The sequence below is a fragment of the Scleropages formosus genome, chromosome 10 (assembly GCF_900964775.1).
Source record: "Scleropages formosus chromosome 10, fSclFor1.1, whole genome shotgun sequence".
Lineage (NCBI taxonomy): Eukaryota > Metazoa > Chordata > Actinopteri > Osteoglossiformes > Osteoglossidae > Scleropages > Scleropages formosus.
Genome location: NC_041815.1, coordinates 9,344,521 through 9,363,708, shown reverse-complemented (window position 1 = coordinate 9,363,708; position 19,188 = coordinate 9,344,521). Strand labels below are relative to the sequence as shown.

Below are 19,188 nucleotides of genomic sequence, written 5' to 3'. Positions count from 1 at the left end.
TTAATGATTCATTTTGACCTCAGCACAGGCTCAGAATTATAATCAGAATTAAAATAAATTTGTACCCACAATTCATCTGGTTGATTTTGTCGAGTACCCCAGTGGCACAGATCAGTAATTAAGTTATGAAGACGTTTGTCTGAGAGCATGAAGTGGCACATTTCTATCCCAGGAGGGCTGCCACCATTGTACCCTTGCCTCAAGGCTGCATTATAGGATGAATTGCTCTGGTAATTATTCAAGTGTAATGTTTTCACGGCTGAAAATGAAATTGGGTTTCAACACTTGTGTACGAATGACTGTGCAATAAAACGTAATCTTAATTGCATCGTTTTCCGATTTCCATCTCTCAAAGCCATTTAGGTGGATTATCCGATGTCCTCGGGAGGCGCCTGGAGTTGTTGGAGAGTAGAGTGAGGACAGGCTGTGCTCTTGGTGCCGAAACCTACTGTGAAGCTGCACATCTCACCCGCAGCGCCACTACGCCACCACTGCAAAATCACATCTCTATATACATGCAGCTTGGGATTTCGGGCTAGTTTTCCTGAGAACTTCTGTTAAAGGCACTCTCTCATCTCTGTCATTCTCCAAATTCATCTTGTCTTTACAGACCTGTTTTGGTGACGTCCTGCTCACGGGACCCTGGGCCTTTAAAATGTGGAACAACAACGAGGAAGGTTTCAGCAAAGCACTGCCAGGACCCGCATGCAGACACACATACAAACCTTAGCTATCTTCCCCCATTGTTGCTCTTCTGCAAGCAAATACAAGTAGACACACACACACACACACACACACTGTAATGGCGGCCAGCTAACTGAGGATGACAAAAGTGGTCGCAAACTGGGTTGAATGAGATAACGCAAATGACAGCCCATTTTTTTTCAGTTTTTCAAAAATATTTTATTTGTTGCTAGTGATCCAGGTACAAGGAAAGAAAAGGGGTTTATTTTACAGAACATGAGGATGAGATTTGCAAAAGTTTTCTTTCTTTCCACACTTTCCTCTTTCTCTTGGACAAGGACATGCACACGAGTCCAGAGGCTCTGTCACAGGAAAGCAACAGAAGAAAAGAATGGCCACGTGGGCGGCGCTCTCCTGCCCCAGCGCTCTACGCACTTCATCATAAGACTTTTTTTTTTTTTTTAACCTTTTTAATACCTTTTCTTTATAGCAAAAATGGCAACACACAGGCTACAAAGAACCAACAATACTGAAGGGAGGAAAAAAAGAGGAAGCCAAAAAGCGTCACTCGTCCAAACAAAACGTTATTCCGTATTGTCCGATCGAGCAAATGATGGTCCATTCACCTCTTTTGTGTTTACATGGCTATCGTTCAATGCTTTCCCTTTTATATATATACTTATATTTTATGAGCGGAAGCATAGGTGAACATGCATGACACTGAGTGACCCTTCCCCAGAGTTCCAGGGGGTCTGACCATCCATCATTTCATCTTGAGGGATGATCTTCATCTGAAGTAAATCCTTAGAGGGCAACTTTGTGTCCCCAATGGCTAAGTCGACAATAAAAAAACAGTTTATATTCCACGACTCTTTATGCATATATCACAATATACCTTCTTATTATCGTTTTAATAAATACAAAACAACAAGACTGTGATTTTTAAAGAAAATCATGAGTATCAAAAGACACTAAATGCTTAAGACTCCTTTAAGTTGGTATCCCTTGATGTCACTTTGGCACGTACTCTCTGTGACATCTTGCTTTTTTAGCGGAGACTGGAATGTAAACTGGTACATAATTTCTGTTGAATTCAACACCCCACGCAGTAATATAAATGTAATGCAACATCCAACTGGACAGGGTGAATGTGGAGATTTACAGCAGACACCGAAATGAAACAGGGTGACAGTGCGGCTATGCGTATGAATATATATACATATATATATACACACACACACACACACACACACACACATATATATATATATATATATATACATATCTACACACACGCGCACGCACGCTCACACACACACACACACACACACGCACAAACACTACCAAAATGGTCATTAACCTGAGATCCTCCATGCACCTCATTCCCAGGGAATTGGCTACTAGGCTGATGATATGAGACGACAGTGACACTGATACAACAGCACAACAGTTAATCTGACAAACCCCTAAATCCCAGCACTTCCTAAGTTTTTTAGTAAAAAATTATCAGTTAAAAAAAGTGGAGAAAACAAACAGTCTTTAAACCATTAATATCCTGAACAGTAACTCTGGAAACATTTTTAAAGCAGCTTTTTGTGTGTTTGTTTGTATGTGTCCTTAGTTATACAAAAGAAGTGAAAAACACAGAACGGATGTTCAAACAGTGGATTTAAAAAGACGAGTTTTTAAAAGACGAGTGATGAACACCGACCAACATTGCTGGGATGGAGCACAATTCCAGCGGCGGCCGAGCCCATTTTAAGTCCCAGCTGGGGCTCCCATCCCCACTGTGAGCGGCTAGGGGACGGGCTCCTGGGGGGTACCTTCGGACTGGGGCCACGTCCCTTGCACAGAGACCAGAAGGTGTGACTCATGTGATGGTGCGACATCCTTTCGGACATTTCTGAACACCCGAGAGCGACCAAGCTAAGTAGCGCTTTCACCCACCCTTCCCCGTCTGACCTCAGGTGCTGAGTTTGCGGGCTCCAACTCAGAAGTGTGCGATCCAGCACCTCACGGTTGAGAGCACATTGTGCAGAAACTCTGCACTCCCTTTTGGCTGTCTGCCCACAAGCCTAATAGAAGTGTCTGAGAACTGAATGAAGACATCTCCAAAAAGAAAGAGGGCAACGAGGTCTTTGGATGGTTGTTAGCAATGCATGCAAATGGAACCTGTTTCAATGTGGAGGAAACATATTGTAAGGCTCCAAGATGGGATGATGGTATAACTGCACTATGCTGCCATTAAGACATGCAGGCTTGACAAGACAGCTTTGTGGAAAGTTAGACACAGAGATGAGCCTCTTCCGGGGCCTTAGAAAACAGAGATACAAACCCTGCTTCAATTTCCAGAGGGTCACAAACATCGAGGTGATCCAGTGAAGGGCATTCAAAGAGCCGTGTTGAATTACAAGTATGTTTTATTTTCACTGCAGCTTTGAAGAGGTTCATACTGTAAGTGCTTAAATCCCCTGAGGTGGAATTAGTCAGGCCAATCAGGTTGGAAGGTGTTCTTTACAGATGAGAGAAAAAAAATTACACAACAGCAAAATGAAGAGAACCTGCGTAAGCTCAATGACAATAACTGCAAAGTTACATATGTGCAAAGCAGTCTCCTTCCGGCTGGGCCAAATGGGGAAACAGCTAAGTGAAACGTGCTTATTCTACATGGGATGAAGGCTAAACAGGAGGGGAGATGGGCGGAGGGCAGTTGTGACACTCAGGCAGCTGGTGATGAGGTGGAGATGAAGGTCTGTGTTGTGTGCTCTCAGTCCCGCATGTGCTGAGACCCCCAGTGTTTCTCCGTTCCTCTGGAAGACCTCAGAGAGACGGCCATCCCCTCGGGCTCGCAAAACACGGCAGGGCACAAGTTAATTTCATCACCATGACCATCATCACTGCCGTCAGCACTGCAATCATTGCTCCCACCCATCAAGTACTTGGCCTCCCCCACGGACCCCAAACTGAGCACCGAATGACCAAAAAAGACAATAGCAATGGAAATACTGCCATCAAAGAACATTCGCTCAGCTAAGAGTGAACACCTACACAGCGCAGTTTCAGCTAAAGGCCCCCCATCTCCCTCACTGAGTGCACCAGTGTTCAGCTCTCATCCTTCCTTAACAGCTCTGTATATATTTGTATATATATATTTTTATTCTAATTTACAGTACAGAAACTCCTCTTCACATATCCTCCCAGTTCTTCATGTCCGCAGGAGCTACGCTTTTGTGCTTTTCACCAAAAAAATGCAGTGCAAAAAAACAAAATAATAATTAATCAATTAATGATAATTATTAACATGTCAAATAATAAAACAAATATTTCATGGCACTATAGCCTATCAATTCACATATAGTACAAATGACCAAGAAGAAGAGAGAAATTATTAAAAAGCGGAGACCGAATCAGGTTTGCATAGCAATGCAACAACAAATCACTTTTTCCCCAAGGACTGACACTTTGTGGGTTTTTACACTGTTGTTTTTGAGAGTTTGGATTTAAGTACTGAATATTTTATGGAACATTTCCTGCTGGGAAAACAGTAAAGGTGGGTGGTGGGTGAGACTTTCTTGAAACAGACAAAAATATCAAATCAGAGCCAAGTGTGTTTGTGTGTCTTTACATAACATTTACAGTCCTTTATCATCTTTTTTCTTTCATATTGTACACAAATATGGAGAAAGTTCATTGCACCGAGTGGTGAGGCAACATATGGATGAGTACAGGCGGGCACGGTCATCTCCTGGTCAGCTCACTCTGCAAAGGAAGCACAAGGTCGTACTGTCAATTGTCACCGTACCTTCAGGAGCACCTTGCTATAGTGTGACCCCTGCTTTTTACCATATTCACCATCACCCAGGCTTCAACCGCCACTGCTGCCACTATTGCCTTCTTCTAATAACCACAAGTGTGATTTTGATTCACATGCTTACACACGTGTATACTATACAGTATGGTAATGCAACGGTAGTATTTAGCTGTCACCTTTATCTAAGGTGATAAACAGTGCTAGATATTTTACAGCACCCATTCATACAGCAGAACTGTGTAACACACACACCCCCACACAGAGTAAAAGTGCAGCTGCTTGCAGTATTTACTGTTTTGCTGCCAGAGCGAAACATAGAGAACATAAAAGAGTAAGGTAAAACAAGTTGCATGCGGCAGTACAATCAGAGACACGTACATAACTCTCCAGGGTGCTGTCCCTGCCCATTGGTCCCCAGGTAACCCAGGTCAGGGTGGTCTGTGATGGCGCGTTGGTGTGGCCCCCGGTGCCCTTCACCCTTGCGGGGCCCCGTGGAGCCCTTGGAGGATGAGGTGCCGGATGAACTGTGCCCCCCAGGGGACGGGAAGTTGGGCTTGCTGTAGGGGAGCAGGGCCTCTTCTGGTGTGCAGACAAGGAGGAAGAGAGCAGCTTCAGAGGAGTGTGTGCGTCAGTCAGATGGGTGAGCACACACCTTTTCCTTATGGCTTGGACAAATGGTAGGGCCGGGCTGCTGCGCCAGAGACGACTGCTGAGCCAAGTGGTGTGTAGTGGCCCAGCGGAGTGGGTCAGCAGCATGTCGAACTGCCGCGACCGTGACAAACAGCTTGTCAGCGTTCTGCTATTTATGGCTGATCACACTCTCATTTGGCAGATTATTAGTCAATTAATGTGTTTTTTTTTTACATGTTCTAGAGTGAATTTACCTTCCAAAATTTCCAAATTTGACCTTAAGTCTTTTCCCCTTCAGCTCAAAGGATCAGTTTCTCGCCCCAGTATGTGGCTGATTTCGCCACCAGTGGGAACGTCGATGTTCAACGCCAGACTATCTTGTATGAAGGAGGGCGTGTAATGCAGGTATGTGTCTGTGGGCTGCCCTACCTGATCCCTGGCCGGTCTTGTGACCCCTGCGACCCTCATCGGCCCGCTCCACAGAGCCCAGCCGCTCCTGAGCCTGCCGCTGCCGTTCCAGCGAGCTCCGCATCTCCTCCAGGCCAGAGATGTTTTGTCTCTCTAGGGATGAGGCCTTCCTCTCACCAGGAGGTCCCCGTGGGCCAGGCACCCGTGACCCCTGGGAGGGTGGGGGCTCTGGGGGTGGAGGTAGATCTGAGAGAGCAAGGGACAGAGAGGGAGGCGGTGTTGAATGGTAGCACACCATGGACTGAAAAGAACTAGGTGTTATGATACGTATTCACACACAAAACATCCAGTCATTCCTGACTCCAAAAGGACAAGACCTCATTGAGGCCCATCCTCACCGTCGCTGCCAGTGTCTCGGCGGTGGGGTGCTGTCTGTTCAAGGCGGCCACCTCTCTGTTTTCTTGCGGGGCGCGGTGCCCTCTGGTGGTTCAGGCTGTGTGTGCCCACGGCACTGCTGTCAGTGGAGAAGGGGCTGCTGGGACGCAGCCGCTGAGAGTAGCTCTTCCCTGCAAGGTGAAATAGGACAGGAATGGAAACATTGGTGGATAACGTGGCCTACTCATGGAGAGATGAGACCGCAAACCCAAGGCGTTTTCATTTCACAGCTCTTCCAGGCGGTTAGTTAATTAAGTGCGAGAAAAGTCACCGGAGACGTCCCGTGTCAACATCCGATGGGAGTGAGAACAAGACAGAGACAGGAAAACGAGGACCGCAGAGAGAAGGGCTGTGACCACAGGTTAGGAGCTCGAGCTCACGCTTCTCTTGAACTGAACGAGAGGGAAGGTCACAGTGGGCCAAAGGAGGTGTACAGCAGCGGGACAGTTCCTGGACATTTAGGCCATGCACAAGCGGAAGGAGTCGCTGCAGTGGGGGGGCAGCGGTGAGCAAAGGACAGAGAGGTTCTCTGCTCTCTCCCAGATGGGCGGAGGGCAGGAAGCTCCCTGGACCGACCTCTCTTGGTCAGGCTGGTGCCATCACAGCGGTAGCCAGCCTTGTCTGCGGCCGCCACCAGTGCCTGGGCGAAGCTTGCATGGGTGAAGATGGAGCCATCGGAGGAACTGCCCAAACTGGACCTGTGGCTGGAGAAGTTCCGCTCATCGTCTGAGGCCGAGCCCCAGCCGTTCACCATGGAGCCTGAGGGACACCATAGCAGTGAGTAGGCACCACTCTGTCTGTCTGTGTGTGTGTGTGTGTGTGTGTGTGTGTGTGTGTGTGTGTGTGCGCGCGCACTCCTGTTTTTGGTTTTCAGCACTCAGCAATGGGGCACATCTGTGTGGCTCCGCAAGGCCTGCCGCAGATAGCAAACCGTTACAAAGACGTGTAGTGGGGACACGCTTATGAGAAATGCAATAACAATTCGCCGTCACGTTACACTTTCACATGTTTTTGATATTTTTCATTAGGGTGAAATTATAAGTCATTTAAAGTAGGAGTCAATATAAATTCCATGCAAAGAAAGGAAGCCTTTTGCCCCAGGTAACTTAAAATTGCTACACCCACTACAGTAAATTTCCTAAAATCAATCAACTTTTCACAGGAGAACATGAATAAGGGGGTGTAGCCGCACAGCGGGTTTGAGCAGGTCCTGCTCTCTGGCGGGTATAGGGTTCAAGTCCAGCTGGGGGTGCTTTGTGATGGACTGGCATCCTGTCCTGGGTGTGTCCCCTCCCCTTCCAGCCTTATGCCCTGTGTTGCTGGGTTAGGCTCCAGTTTGCTGCAACCCCCACTTGGGACAAGTGGTTTCAGTCAGTCAGTAGAACACGTTAAACACACACACACAACTTATTGTCACTAATTCACCTGAAACATATGTCCTTGGACTGTGGGAGGAAATCCACTCAAACAAAGGGAGAGACTGAGCTGGATTTAAACCAATGTCTAAATCCACAGCCCAGGAGAAGTGAAGAGTTACCCACTTGACTTTGTGTATCTGTGTGTACTCATACTAAAGTGCGCATACACATACACGCAAGTGTGCCATTCAAAATCCAGCGACACGTGTTTTTGTGTTGGTTTGAACAAGGGCCACTCATTAGCCACCATTCCTGTCTGCTTTTCCTCGCTCCCTTGCTTTATGCCTCTGAACGCAAACGACTTTGTAAAATGCCTGTTATTGTAACTCAGAACTACAGGAAGGCAAGGAATAAAAACTTCTTTCTCAACAGCAGATATGTGTTAAAGGGCTATTGCAACCAATGAAACAGCCAATACTAATTTCCACCAATAATGTGTCCGGCTTTAATACAGATCTACTACCCATTTCATAAATCACACTCTAACACCTCTATTACCGCTTTACAGATCAGACAATTGAGAAATCAATCATGTTTTTGTGAGCACGAAATCAAAGCACCGTCCCCGCTGTGCCTGTGGATACTTGAGTTTCTATTGCGAGCTCAGCCCACAGCAGCTTTCGCAGGTGGGGACCAAGGCTTATGGACAGTTGAGTGACTGAACAGAGCCAAATCATGGTATCAGCATGGTCTCCACACTGGCACACACGGATGTTGATCTCAGTTCATTTGTGTTTGTAATTTGTCTATCAATGGATATTTATGTAGGTTTAATAGAGGGGAGGAGCTCGCCGTAGTAAATATTAATGCTGGATATGCAGCTGGAAGGGCTACCTTGATGAAGCGTGGCTTTTCATTTAGCTCTAAGGACTCGTAGATCAATGTGTTCCGTAAACATGTAATTAGGAAAGATATCAAGCTGTTGCAATTAAAGCCTGTTGGATTAATGTGGGCTACAGGGCTGTTACACTTCTGTAGGTGTGCTGTGTTGCTCCAGCCCTGACCTGCCCCTTCCTCATTTCCTCTAATCAATCAGTGCATACAGTAAAGCACAAGTCTGCAGAAGTGTGTACATTGTGCTGTTGAGGTGGTATTTTATAGTTGCAAGTAACACACCCAGATGCAAACTGGTCAATGCCACAGTTGCCCTAGGATTGATGATGGACCTGGAGTTACTTTTGTGTAGGAAAAGTGTTCTGTGATACACGTCTTATGGAATGACAGCTAAGGAGAAAGCAACTTCAGGCTTCGCACAAAAAAAGAGATACGTTTATTAGTCACCCTCCCATGCAGAAGCCTGCAATGATAGCATCCAGTTGGCTTCTGTCGGACTAGCAGATAAAAGTGGCACTGAACCAAATACAAAGACACACTCACACTTCCACACGGCAGCCAGCAGGATGGGCTCCCCACAGGGGGGAAAGACCGACCAAGGGACAGGTGTTTGGGTGACTTGGGAAGCTGTGGTGATTGGGACTGAGCTGCTATAGGACGTCTGAGGCGAGGAGGGAGGAGACAACAGAAAGGCGGATCAATGCAGGGGGTGGGGGCAGGCATCGCGTTAGGGAGTTGGGGTGACAGTCAATTGGAGTGCTGGCCAAATGACTGGGGGGGGTGGGGCCACCTCACAGGAAAGGCCTGGCATGGGGGGCGCCCATGCTGCCATGGGGGTGGGGTGGCAGTGAAGACAATCACAGTGGGGTACAGCAGTCTTCCGTGGGGAAGGGCTCCGGAAACTGATGTTACACTGAGCTCTCACATGGTGGGAACGAAAAACAGATGTCAGTGAGAGCTCAACCCTGCGGAGAGGGTAAAGAAACCCCGGTGCTGGTCTTTGTGGCAAAAAGAAATGCCAGAAAGACCTTCGACATCTGTCTAAAACTACTTCTTTCTTTTTGCAGCTTGCTGTTTTTCATCGTTGAGATCATGGGGGGAAAACCTATAAACCTCAAAACTAACAGAAACACAAAACATTGTCATTTTTACCACTCATCTAGATTTCTGCCATTTTTTGTCTCTGCTTCTACCATCAGCGAAAAAGTGCTCTTGTTATGATAACCCTTGTGCCATGAAGTGGCGGCACAGTGAGTAGCTGCTGTTTCACAGCGCCTGGGTGGATGCAAGAGGATGCGGGTTCGATCCCTGCTTAGTCTGTGTGGAGTTTTCATGTTCTCCCCGTTTCTGCGTGTGTTTGTCCGGGTGCTCTGGTTTCCTCCCACAGTCCAAAGACATGCTGCTCAGGTTCCTCCATAGTGTGTGAGAGACACAGAGAGAGTGTTTTCCATTGATGTATGGATGAGTGACCTGTTGTATGTAGTATATCTAGCTGTGTAAGTCACCTTGGTGAAGAAGGTGTATGCTGATAACATTACATAGAGTTCATTGGAAGTTGCTTTGGCGAAAAGTGTCTGCTAAGTAAATAAATGTAAGATGTGGAATGAGACTACAGGAGGGAAAGCACAGGGGTTACGCTGACTTTCCTCTTCAGCTGTGAATCTTGTGGGCTTTGAGTTGGCCGTAAGAACTGTTCCTTTACGCATCCTTTTATTCTCTTGGACACCACCAATTTCTGCATTCCTTCATACAGACTTCTTCAAACCACTGCACGCAACTCCACTGTGGTCACCGAAACCTTGATACTCTGGATTTGAACCAAGAATATCACGGAAAGCCCACTTCAGGAATCCTGGACAAGCCCGTAATGTGCTATGGTGTTCCAAGAGCTCAGACTGACTGGGCTTCTAAATCATCTGGTGCACCACCGCTGCCCCTAAAAATGATTTATCCTGATGGGCTCTCATCTACATATCATTAAGGGCTGAAATCGTTCTCCCTGACAAGTACGTGTCTCCGCCTGCCGCCACTCGGATGCGTGACCTGTCTCTGCGCTGCCCTTGCTGGGCTTTATGGGGATAAAATCACCTGGAGCAAGGCGAGAGCAAGTGGCCCCATAGAAACATTCAACAATTCATACAGCTCTGATAACACTTCTGTATTAAAGACATCCATCATAGCCCGACAGTTGAAAACGATACTGTATCCAGGAAAAATTACCTTGATTTCATAACCATGTCCTGCTATGAGGTATGTAGAAATATGCCATATACTCCGCCTGAGAATCTTACTGGTTCTGTGTAATAAAACAGAAACTGTAGAGAAGAAATACGATTTTAATGCACGCTGCAACTCAGTGCTGATCTTGGGCTCCTTGTCTTTGATGGGTGTCGCTACGAGAACAACCTCATAACGTCTGTCTTTCAAAAAAAGCAGTGTAGGTTGGTTGCCCGTGCTGCTTCCCCAACTTGCTCCAGCAGCTCAAAATGGATGTGACGATAAATCTGTGGTGAGTCTCCTTCCCTCTGCTGAACTGCCCCCCCCCCCCCTCCCCTTCCCCAGCCCTCCAGCAACACTGGAGCTGGCACTTTGGTGTGGTAGGGGGAGGACGGACTGAGATAAGAAGAAATAGTGCCGTCTTCAGAGTAATGCGCTGCATCGGAGATGCTGCAGATTACAGCAGAGCCACTGCTTTATTTTTGTCTAAGTATATCAGCAGGACCATGTGTCAGCACTAGCATGACTGCTGTTCCATCATCCTGTGGAAAACTACATTTCACCACCCTATCACAGGGGGGTGCCTTTGCCCTGGGGGTCTGACTCTGTGCGGCCCAACATGACCACAGTGTCAGCCTGATCACGCCAAAGACGAAGCCAGAGTTACACTTCTGAGAAGGACCAAGAGTGCAGTCATTGCCGACACCACAACAGACATTGCCGACACCACAACAGAGAGATAAAGCCTCCGTTAAGACAGCGGTGGTTTCAATTTAGATGGAACAGAAAACAGGAGTGTGGTGGAGCAATGGGTTTGGCTGGGTCCTGCTTTGGGTGCCTTGCGATGGACTGGTGTCCCATCAAGGGTGTGTCCCTTTGCCCCCTGTGCTACCGGGTTAGACTCTGGTTTGCCATGAGTCCACTTGGGACAAGCGGTTGTAGACATTGTGTGTGTGGAACAGAAAAATTATTTGAGCGCATTGATTTTACGTACTCAGATTTCTAAATTTGATTTTATGCTCGGCAAAGCTATGGTGTGGACCGTTGCAGCTGGTAATACAGCAGAATGAGACACAATGCCCTGAAACACAACACGCAGACACCATAACGCGTATCATACGCCATTTGAACCAGGTTAAGATCCAACAACATGGAGGATTTAATTGTTCAACTCTAATATACACTTCATAATATAAAGTACTTGTCAAATAACAGTTAGTATTTGAAAGCACTCAGTCTTAACACAACGTACTGAAATAATATGATAATCCATCGGCCTGGTATCTGTCCAGTAAAAGTTGAATTGTTCTAGCTGAAATACCCACCAAATGAAGGTATTGTAGGACCATAGGACCAGGCTGCAGCGAACCAAACTGCATGCTAAACGTTCTGCACATTGCCTTGTGAGGGTGGATGTGTGTGGCACTGCTGATTACTCTCCGCTTTCCAACCCTTCTTAAAATTCATGAACTTTCTTATCTCTCTCAGGAGTGATTATTATAAATACTCTGGGCATACCAAAAAAACTGGGGAAAATGTATTGGAATACATTCCTTTTCAGGTAAGGGACAACTTTATTACAGGTGCAGCTCACACAAAGGCAAAATAACCTGTTTACTAACATGGAATAATAGTGGTATGGTCATGTTCACTAGCACATGCCAGCCATGAAGAATGGTGGAAAAATATCACACTCTTGTTGTCTTTTAATTTCACCCAAAGTTTCCTTCCTCACTCTCTCTTTCTAGTGTATATATAGGTGGTCCCTGACTTAAGATGGGGTTACATTCCGTGAAACCCATCGTAATTCAAAAATGCACTTAATATACCTAACCTATCGAACATCATAGCGTAGCATACGTGTGATGGCCATTACGGGGTTGCCGCCTTCATGCTGGGCAACTATTTTGAGTTTCTCCTCAAGAGTAACTGCTCTCCTCTTCTTCTACTTCGTGCCAGTAGCAGGAGACACAGATGGGCGTTTCTGTGGCATTATGTATGCACAAAACACAACCCCGTGGCAGACTGGGAGATGCAGATCGCTGCTGCTGCCCAACATCGCATAAGAGTATCGCACCACATATCGCTTCAAAATTCAAAGTACGGTTTATACTGAATGTCTATTGCCAGCTTACCATCGTAAAGTCAAAAAAATCAAGAAGCATCTATATAAATACACACTTTGTAGGAGAGTAAGAATAGCTTTATTAAGTTTCTTACTGTACGTCAATTTGTACAGTACTTCCTGTTTTTCCTCTGTAACTCAAGAAAAAAAGGAAATGATCTTAAGATCCAAGAACTTAACGCAATAAAATTCCACAAAGAGTCAGAGGTGTATAAGTTCAGACAGTTTTACAGTACAGTGACTTGGTGAAAAAAGCAGTATCTGTGTATCTGAACCTGTTGACCTCTGTTATTGAGCAGGTATACTTACCACAGCAGTGTTACATTCAAGACTAATCTACTTGTGTTAAAACCAGGTAAAGGATGCAGCATGAGGAGGAACTCACCTGTCACAGAACTGTCCAAGTTGTCCATGCTGGAGCCAGGTGTGTGCTCAATGCACCCAGAGGGTCGCGAAATCTCATAGTCTTCGTCATCGTCGTCGTCGTCATCCTCGTCATCGTCATCTGGTATGTCAGTTTCCAGGTCAGATATCAGGCTGCTGGACACGTAGCCGACTGGGGGTGCAGGGGCCTGAGGCGGATGGGGACCCCCCTGGATGTGCCTGCAGCAGAAGTGAACGACACTTTAATCACCCCTGACCTGCTACAGGGAGATGAGGACCTAGACAAGGACCCCAAGGTGTACTGCTGTTGTACCTCTGACAACGGTACTTCACCTCACTTGAAGGACTTCCAGGAAATATCTGGCTGTTTTAGTGTGTGAGATGTAAAGCTATGACATGTGTCATTCATTTCGATTACAAGTGGCTGTTGAACTCCTGGTATAAAAGAAAGGCACAAAGACGGGAAAAAGATCAGCAAGGAGGACAAAGAAAAATTTGGGGTCAATGAGGGACAAAAGTGTACGAGACAGAATAAGAGACAGAAGAGCAATGTGATTAGTAAAGGTTGTGTAGAAGAAATAGTGGGACATTGCATTCTCTTTTCTGTAATTAGGATTTACTGGAATAATTCAGCAGCGCTCTCGGCACTCTACAACAATGACTGGCTAATCTCAGCAGAGGAACGCACAATACCACGGTCGGCAGGGCTGTGTGTCACGTGGCTGTCACATCTGCTGAGAGTGCTGTCCATCCCATTTGCCGCAGGCCCATCTTGGGACTCGGATGTAATTACTGGCTCCTTCCTGTTTGTCAGAAAGGAGCTTGCACCCACCCGGTCATTACGGGATAACACAGCATCCTTCTGCCTGACAGGCCCGCTGGTTCCCCGTTTGTACTGTAATGAATGCGTGCCAGTGTTTTCTCGCTCGGGATGACAGAATGAAACATTGGCTTTATTCGCTTTGCATGAATGGCACCGAAATTGAATGCACTGGCATCTTAAACAGGCGCGGTTGTGTGCCTCGACAATATGCTTTTTTTGTGGTCCCCTTTAAGTTTTTAAATTCCTTTCAAGTACTCATCAGCCGAGAGGTTGTCATGTAGGACGGTTGTAATTATTCATCAGTGAAGGACTGAACAATGTAGACAGAACAGGTGTCAGTAGAGAGAGGAATGTACTGTATGAATACAAAAAGGAGGGACAAAATACTCTGTACCAGAGCTGTGAATTCCCTTTGAGATCTGCTTTGTGATCTTTCCCCTCACCAGGTCTGCTTGGCCATGTCCAACTGGTAGGCCCGTGTCAGCTCATCCAGGTGTGCCTGGAGCATGGGCTGCATCTCCTCACGGGGCGATGGGGTCAGGGTGGCTGTGGACTGTTGACCAAAGGACACAGCTGCAGGTGACGAGGCCACGCCCCGGATGGGCGGGGTCGGCACTCGTTCTTCCTCCTCCTCCAGCTCATCCTCCAAGCCTTGATGCAGGTAGGTCTGCACGGACATTGGGGGCCCCCAGCCGTCACTCTCGTACCTGACGGGAGAGAATCGGGGGAAACTCACCAGCGGTATAGGGTTCACACTGTTCCGTTACTGTGCAATAAAGAATTGTGTTATGCACCTTGTAAACTTGTTTCTACAAGGACACGAAGTTTAGAAAAACCATCTGTATTGCCTGCTTTCATATCCAATAACCGTGCTTAAACACTCTGAAATAATAACAGCCATAAAGAAAACGTTTGTTAAAAGAATTTGTCAGCACACACTCCATGGGACTTAATGGTTTTAATCTGCTGCCAATAAGACAGTGTGGAAATTTACAGGGCTGTGGAATCCTAATTTGCTAGACAGCCTATTAAGGCAGATGACTTTGAGATTAAAATTAATGGGGGTGAAAGGCAAGCGCACCGCAGTACTGGCAGACTTGGACAGGATTCAAGAGGGAGTCTCCAGGTTCTCTTCCAGGGCAGGTTGTGTAAACAGCACGCTGGGCCATACATTTGAGTGTGAGTGTCACTGTGACTGTATGAGCGTGTGTGTGTGCGAGATCACCCTGAGGCTTCTGCCACGTTTTGCCAGCCAACCAGCCATATTTAGATACACTGTCAGTTTAGACCTGGAGGTATTGAAACGCCTTACTTTTCTAAGAAACCTTGCAGGAAATTTTTTCCTAGTTACCAGAAATGCAAAAGGAGCTCTGAGAAAAGCTGGGTGCAGAATGGTATTGGAGGTGAAGGAGGAACACCTTCTTCAGCTACTTGATGCCTGTAAGAACGTTCTCCATGAGGACCTTTTCCTTCATCAGGACCTTTTCCAAGACTACATACAACCACACAACCATTGCCCACTCCTTCAAAAGACCTTCTATGGAGTGAGGCTATGCCCACAAGTGACTGAGAAACTAATCTTAGGAGCAGCTGCAGTGACATGGGAGAAATATCCTATGAGAACAACAGTGACACACAGCAAAATGCTCACATGGCCTGGATTTCCCTGCTCATCATAAAGCACACTATAGGCAATAAAGAGCAATTATGGAACACCCTGGTCTGTTGGTCTACAGCATCTACTTGCATTTGTCTTTTTCAGATAGTCTGCCTGTGTGTGGGAGTGTGGGGAGCACCTACCCTCCACCCTCATGGTGCTCTGTTGGGTAGTGGTCCATCTCTGTGCCAGGGAGGGGGTGCACAGGTGGCGGGGGCAGCGGTACGTTAGCCCAGCTTGGTCCATTGGTCTTGGAAGGCTTGGCACCACCCTTTGTCTTCTTCTTCTTTCCACCTTTCCCGCCTACAGGAAGGAGAGGACAGAAGCGAGAAAGTGAGACCAACAAACGATAAACATACACAGGCTTACGTTTCAGTTCAGACTGTCCAGTTACCTCCAGCAATAAAACACTCAAATACACTATTATACAGCATTCATTATGTTTAAGGCTCAATTATGTCCCTTCCATGTCACTACAGGAGTAAGATTTGGCATTCAGCAGCCTCCAGGTTAAGAGTATATATAGCAGAGCAAATTTAACAAATACTTTCTGTTTAAACATAAATGCATGCAAACATTTCACATTAAAGCAACCAACTCTCATATGGAAATAACAACAATTCCCAAAGCTAAGCATCAGCTGACAAAAAAGCAGCATAAGCGAGGTTCTCTGATGTAGATCTGTGATGTTTCCTAATTTTGACAGCCATAACCATTACCCTCTTAAAGGTACAAGCTGGAAAGGAATATTGTGGAATGGCTGAGCCTCAAAGAATGAGGTGTGAATCCGAGAGCAAAGAAAACAGAAGGTAAAACGCAGGGACTACGTTGGTGAGTCAGACCTCCCTGAAGCCCCCATCCCTCTCTGTCCACAGTAGCACACTATAATGAATGTCCCCCACCAAGGGTGGCTCTAAAAGAATTCAGTTGGACTCCATTATGGTTTCATCTCTGTTATTACACATGGGTCCCCGTTATCCGATTCCCTTCATATACTATTTAAAACCAGACTGGCCTCCAACACATCCATCATCACATGGCCATCAGCTATGGGAACTGCCTTCACCTGCTGGCCCCTGTTTAATGGCAGTGGGGCTCCCTGCTGCCTCTGTACAATGCATTGACTTTTAACCTTTGCACTTGCGTTTTCCTGCCTCTCCGCCCAGGGGTGTAGAGCTCTATACCTTGAACCTTGAGTATTGTGGCTGCCTAGCTCCCAGATAAGCTGATGGAGTCTACATCAGTGTGCATGGGGGGCTTACCACCTTCTCTCATAGTCTAGCAGCACACCCGGCACGTGCAACACAAACCAGGCCTGGCAGACTGGCTCACCCTATCCACTTGGCAAAGCTGGGTACAGGGAGGCAGCCAGACGCTCTAGCTGATGCAAAAACCACACCATGCCTTTGTGTTTGATCGCTCTTTAGCTGCAAAAATCACACAATGTCACTGTCTATCATAAGATATTCCCATTGAAAGCACCATGTATTTCACAGCCAGACCCAAGCTGTAACCTGACAGACAACCCACTCAGTCTGCTACCATATGACTGCTGAGGTTCCAAATAAACGTCTGTTTGACACGCAAAAAAGGCTGAACGTCATTTCTAAATTATTATTTACAGCCACCTGAAGAGCTATTATTGTGCATAACATTATGCAGAAACACATTATGTGGGACGGTTAAAGACCTTACATATGACATTAGGTTTTCATGAACACTGAGTGCTTTTTTTGCTTGAATCTTTTTCATGTGAAAATCCGTAACACATCACCAATCTATTTTTTGTCTGAATACAAACTCTGTTTTAGTCAGTATTGAAAATAAGCAAAAAAAGTGACAGAAATCACAAAGCATTACTAATATTAATAATTAATAATAATAAAATTAATATTATTATATTAATAATAATTCTCTCCAGCTCATGTACGGTGTAAATGTTCATGCACCGTAACTTCATGAGCATCACCAGATAAAGCTTTTAATCAGCCACTACTCCAGCACTGTATTTGCTTGCTTGTCTATCTTATAGTATTTTTTTTTTTTTAAAAATTGGTAGGAGGGTATCAGGATTTTTCTATGCTGTGTTTTATGCACCTACTTGAACGATGAACTTCGGTGCAGCAAGTGGTAGGTAATAAACTAGGTCTACTTGAGTCACATGTCTGCAGCTATGCCTCTTTCTCTTAATGTAATGCATAAATTGTGCTTTTGCTGAGACGTATGTTGCTTTGGACAAAAGCATCTGCTAGATGAATAAATGTAAATGTAATATTGTCATTTAAAAAATTAATTGAGTAGATGCATATTAGGGTATGCAAAATATTTACAAACACTATATATTTAGTTCAGCAACAGCCGTGCTTTGTAGTATTGGTACATCAGTATGCTCCCAGCAATGGGAAATGTGGCAGGGCCTTTGTCTAGACCGCCCATTAGTACAGTGAAACTCCATTATAAAGCGATCGTTAAGGTCCATAAAATGTCATCGTGAAAAAAGCGAGGTCATCAGACTGACATCTTTGGCTGTCTTCAGGTGTTTGGCTTTTAGTCCTGCTTCTTCTTCAACTTTTCAAAGCAATGTGTGCAACTTTTCTTCTTGTGATTTCCAGCCATGAAGTGTTGATTCCGGTATCCCCAGGTCACGTGCAACTTTAGTCTGACTTTCAGTCTTGATCACGTTGAGTGTATAAAGTTTATCTTTCACAGAAAAAGATTTTCCTTTTCTAGCACTTTGTTCCACTTTGATTTAAAAAAAGAAGAAAAGAAAACACGAAATTAACTCACAAAAAAAAAAATTCAAAACGTATCTAAAAGTCAGACAGCAGTCCCAATGTGTGTGTTCACGAGCGAAGCTAAACTGCAAAGGACTGCTAGTAATGAAGATAACATACTGCCCAGGGCAGAAAAAACAAAAGAAACTCTTAGCTTTTGATGACTGTCAACAGTCACAGGGCACGGTGGCCACGTCTGGGTACTTAGATGACATCTGTCAATCAAGGCGGATCAATAGAAATCTGTCATGGTACAGAGCGCTTTAATAACAAATGCACTACGACGAAAGGCCCTTGTTTTGATTAGATTGAGTGAATCTTGCTTGCGTTCTTTGGATTTTTTTAAAAAAGTTTTGTTGTGTTTGATTAAACTAATGTTTAAGGAGGGCGCAGTGGGCTTGGCCGGGACCTGCTCTCTGGCAGGTCTGGGGTTCAAGTCCTGCTTGGGGTGCCTTGCGACGGACTGGCGTCCTGTCCTGGGTGTGTCCCTTCCCCCTCCAGCCCTGTGCCCTCCGTGGCCGGGTTAGGCTCCGGTTTGCCGCGACCCTGCTCGGGACAAGTTGTTTCAGACAATGTGTGTGTATGTGTGTGATATTATATTAGAAAAGTCTTTTGAAACTAACATCAAAGTTTGGTAAGTGTGATTTGCTGACAATTAATTGATGGTGGGTGCCGAGACAGACAGCTCTAAGAGTAAGAGGAATTCCAGCATTTCTAACCCACTCATGCTGTAAGACAGTTTGCTAACTTTGTAAACTTTGCCAACTTTTGAACTGTTCAATTTAGCTTCTTACATTCCGGAAAGAGCAAAAAATTGTCCAATGACCCATCAAGTTATATCCAAATTTGCGGGTAAATTGGGGCGTGTTAAATCAGGGTTTTACTGTACTTTTTCAAACTGAAATGGCTACCTGTTGATCACCATTACATATAGTAGTTCAGCTATACACTATCTACTGCGAGATGGTCCACTGTGAAAGCAAAGGCC

The 19,188-nt window shown here is 45.7% G+C and overlaps 1 protein-coding gene across 4 annotated transcripts in view; it reads right to left on the bottom strand.

Moving 5' to 3' along the window:
• Window positions 1-3,086: 3,086 nt before the first annotated feature.
• The window catches only part of robo2 (roundabout, axon guidance receptor, homolog 2 (Drosophila)), a 302,691-nt gene continuing 286,589 nt past the window's right edge, over window positions 3,087-19,188 (bottom strand). For 3 of the 4 annotated variants that reach the window (XM_018758789.2, XM_018758791.2, XM_018758792.2), the window contains 7 exons: window positions 15,570-15,729; window positions 14,213-14,476; window positions 12,948-13,165; window positions 5,932-6,099; window positions 5,555-5,779; window positions 4,874-5,074; window positions 3,087-4,443 (listed from right to left, as the gene is read on the bottom strand). In XM_018758789.2, the coding sequence (XP_018614305.1) occupies window positions 4,442-4,443; window positions 4,874-5,074; window positions 5,555-5,779; window positions 5,932-6,099; window positions 12,948-13,165; window positions 14,213-14,476; window positions 15,570-15,729 (1,238 nt within the window). In that variant the 3' untranslated portion in view covers window positions 3,087-4,441. Of the gene's footprint in view, window positions 4,444-4,873; window positions 5,075-5,554; window positions 5,780-5,931; window positions 6,100-6,544; window positions 6,728-12,947; window positions 13,166-14,212; window positions 14,477-15,569; window positions 15,730-19,188 lie in introns of all 4 variants that reach the window. The other variant, XM_018758788.2, reaches the window with a different exon arrangement.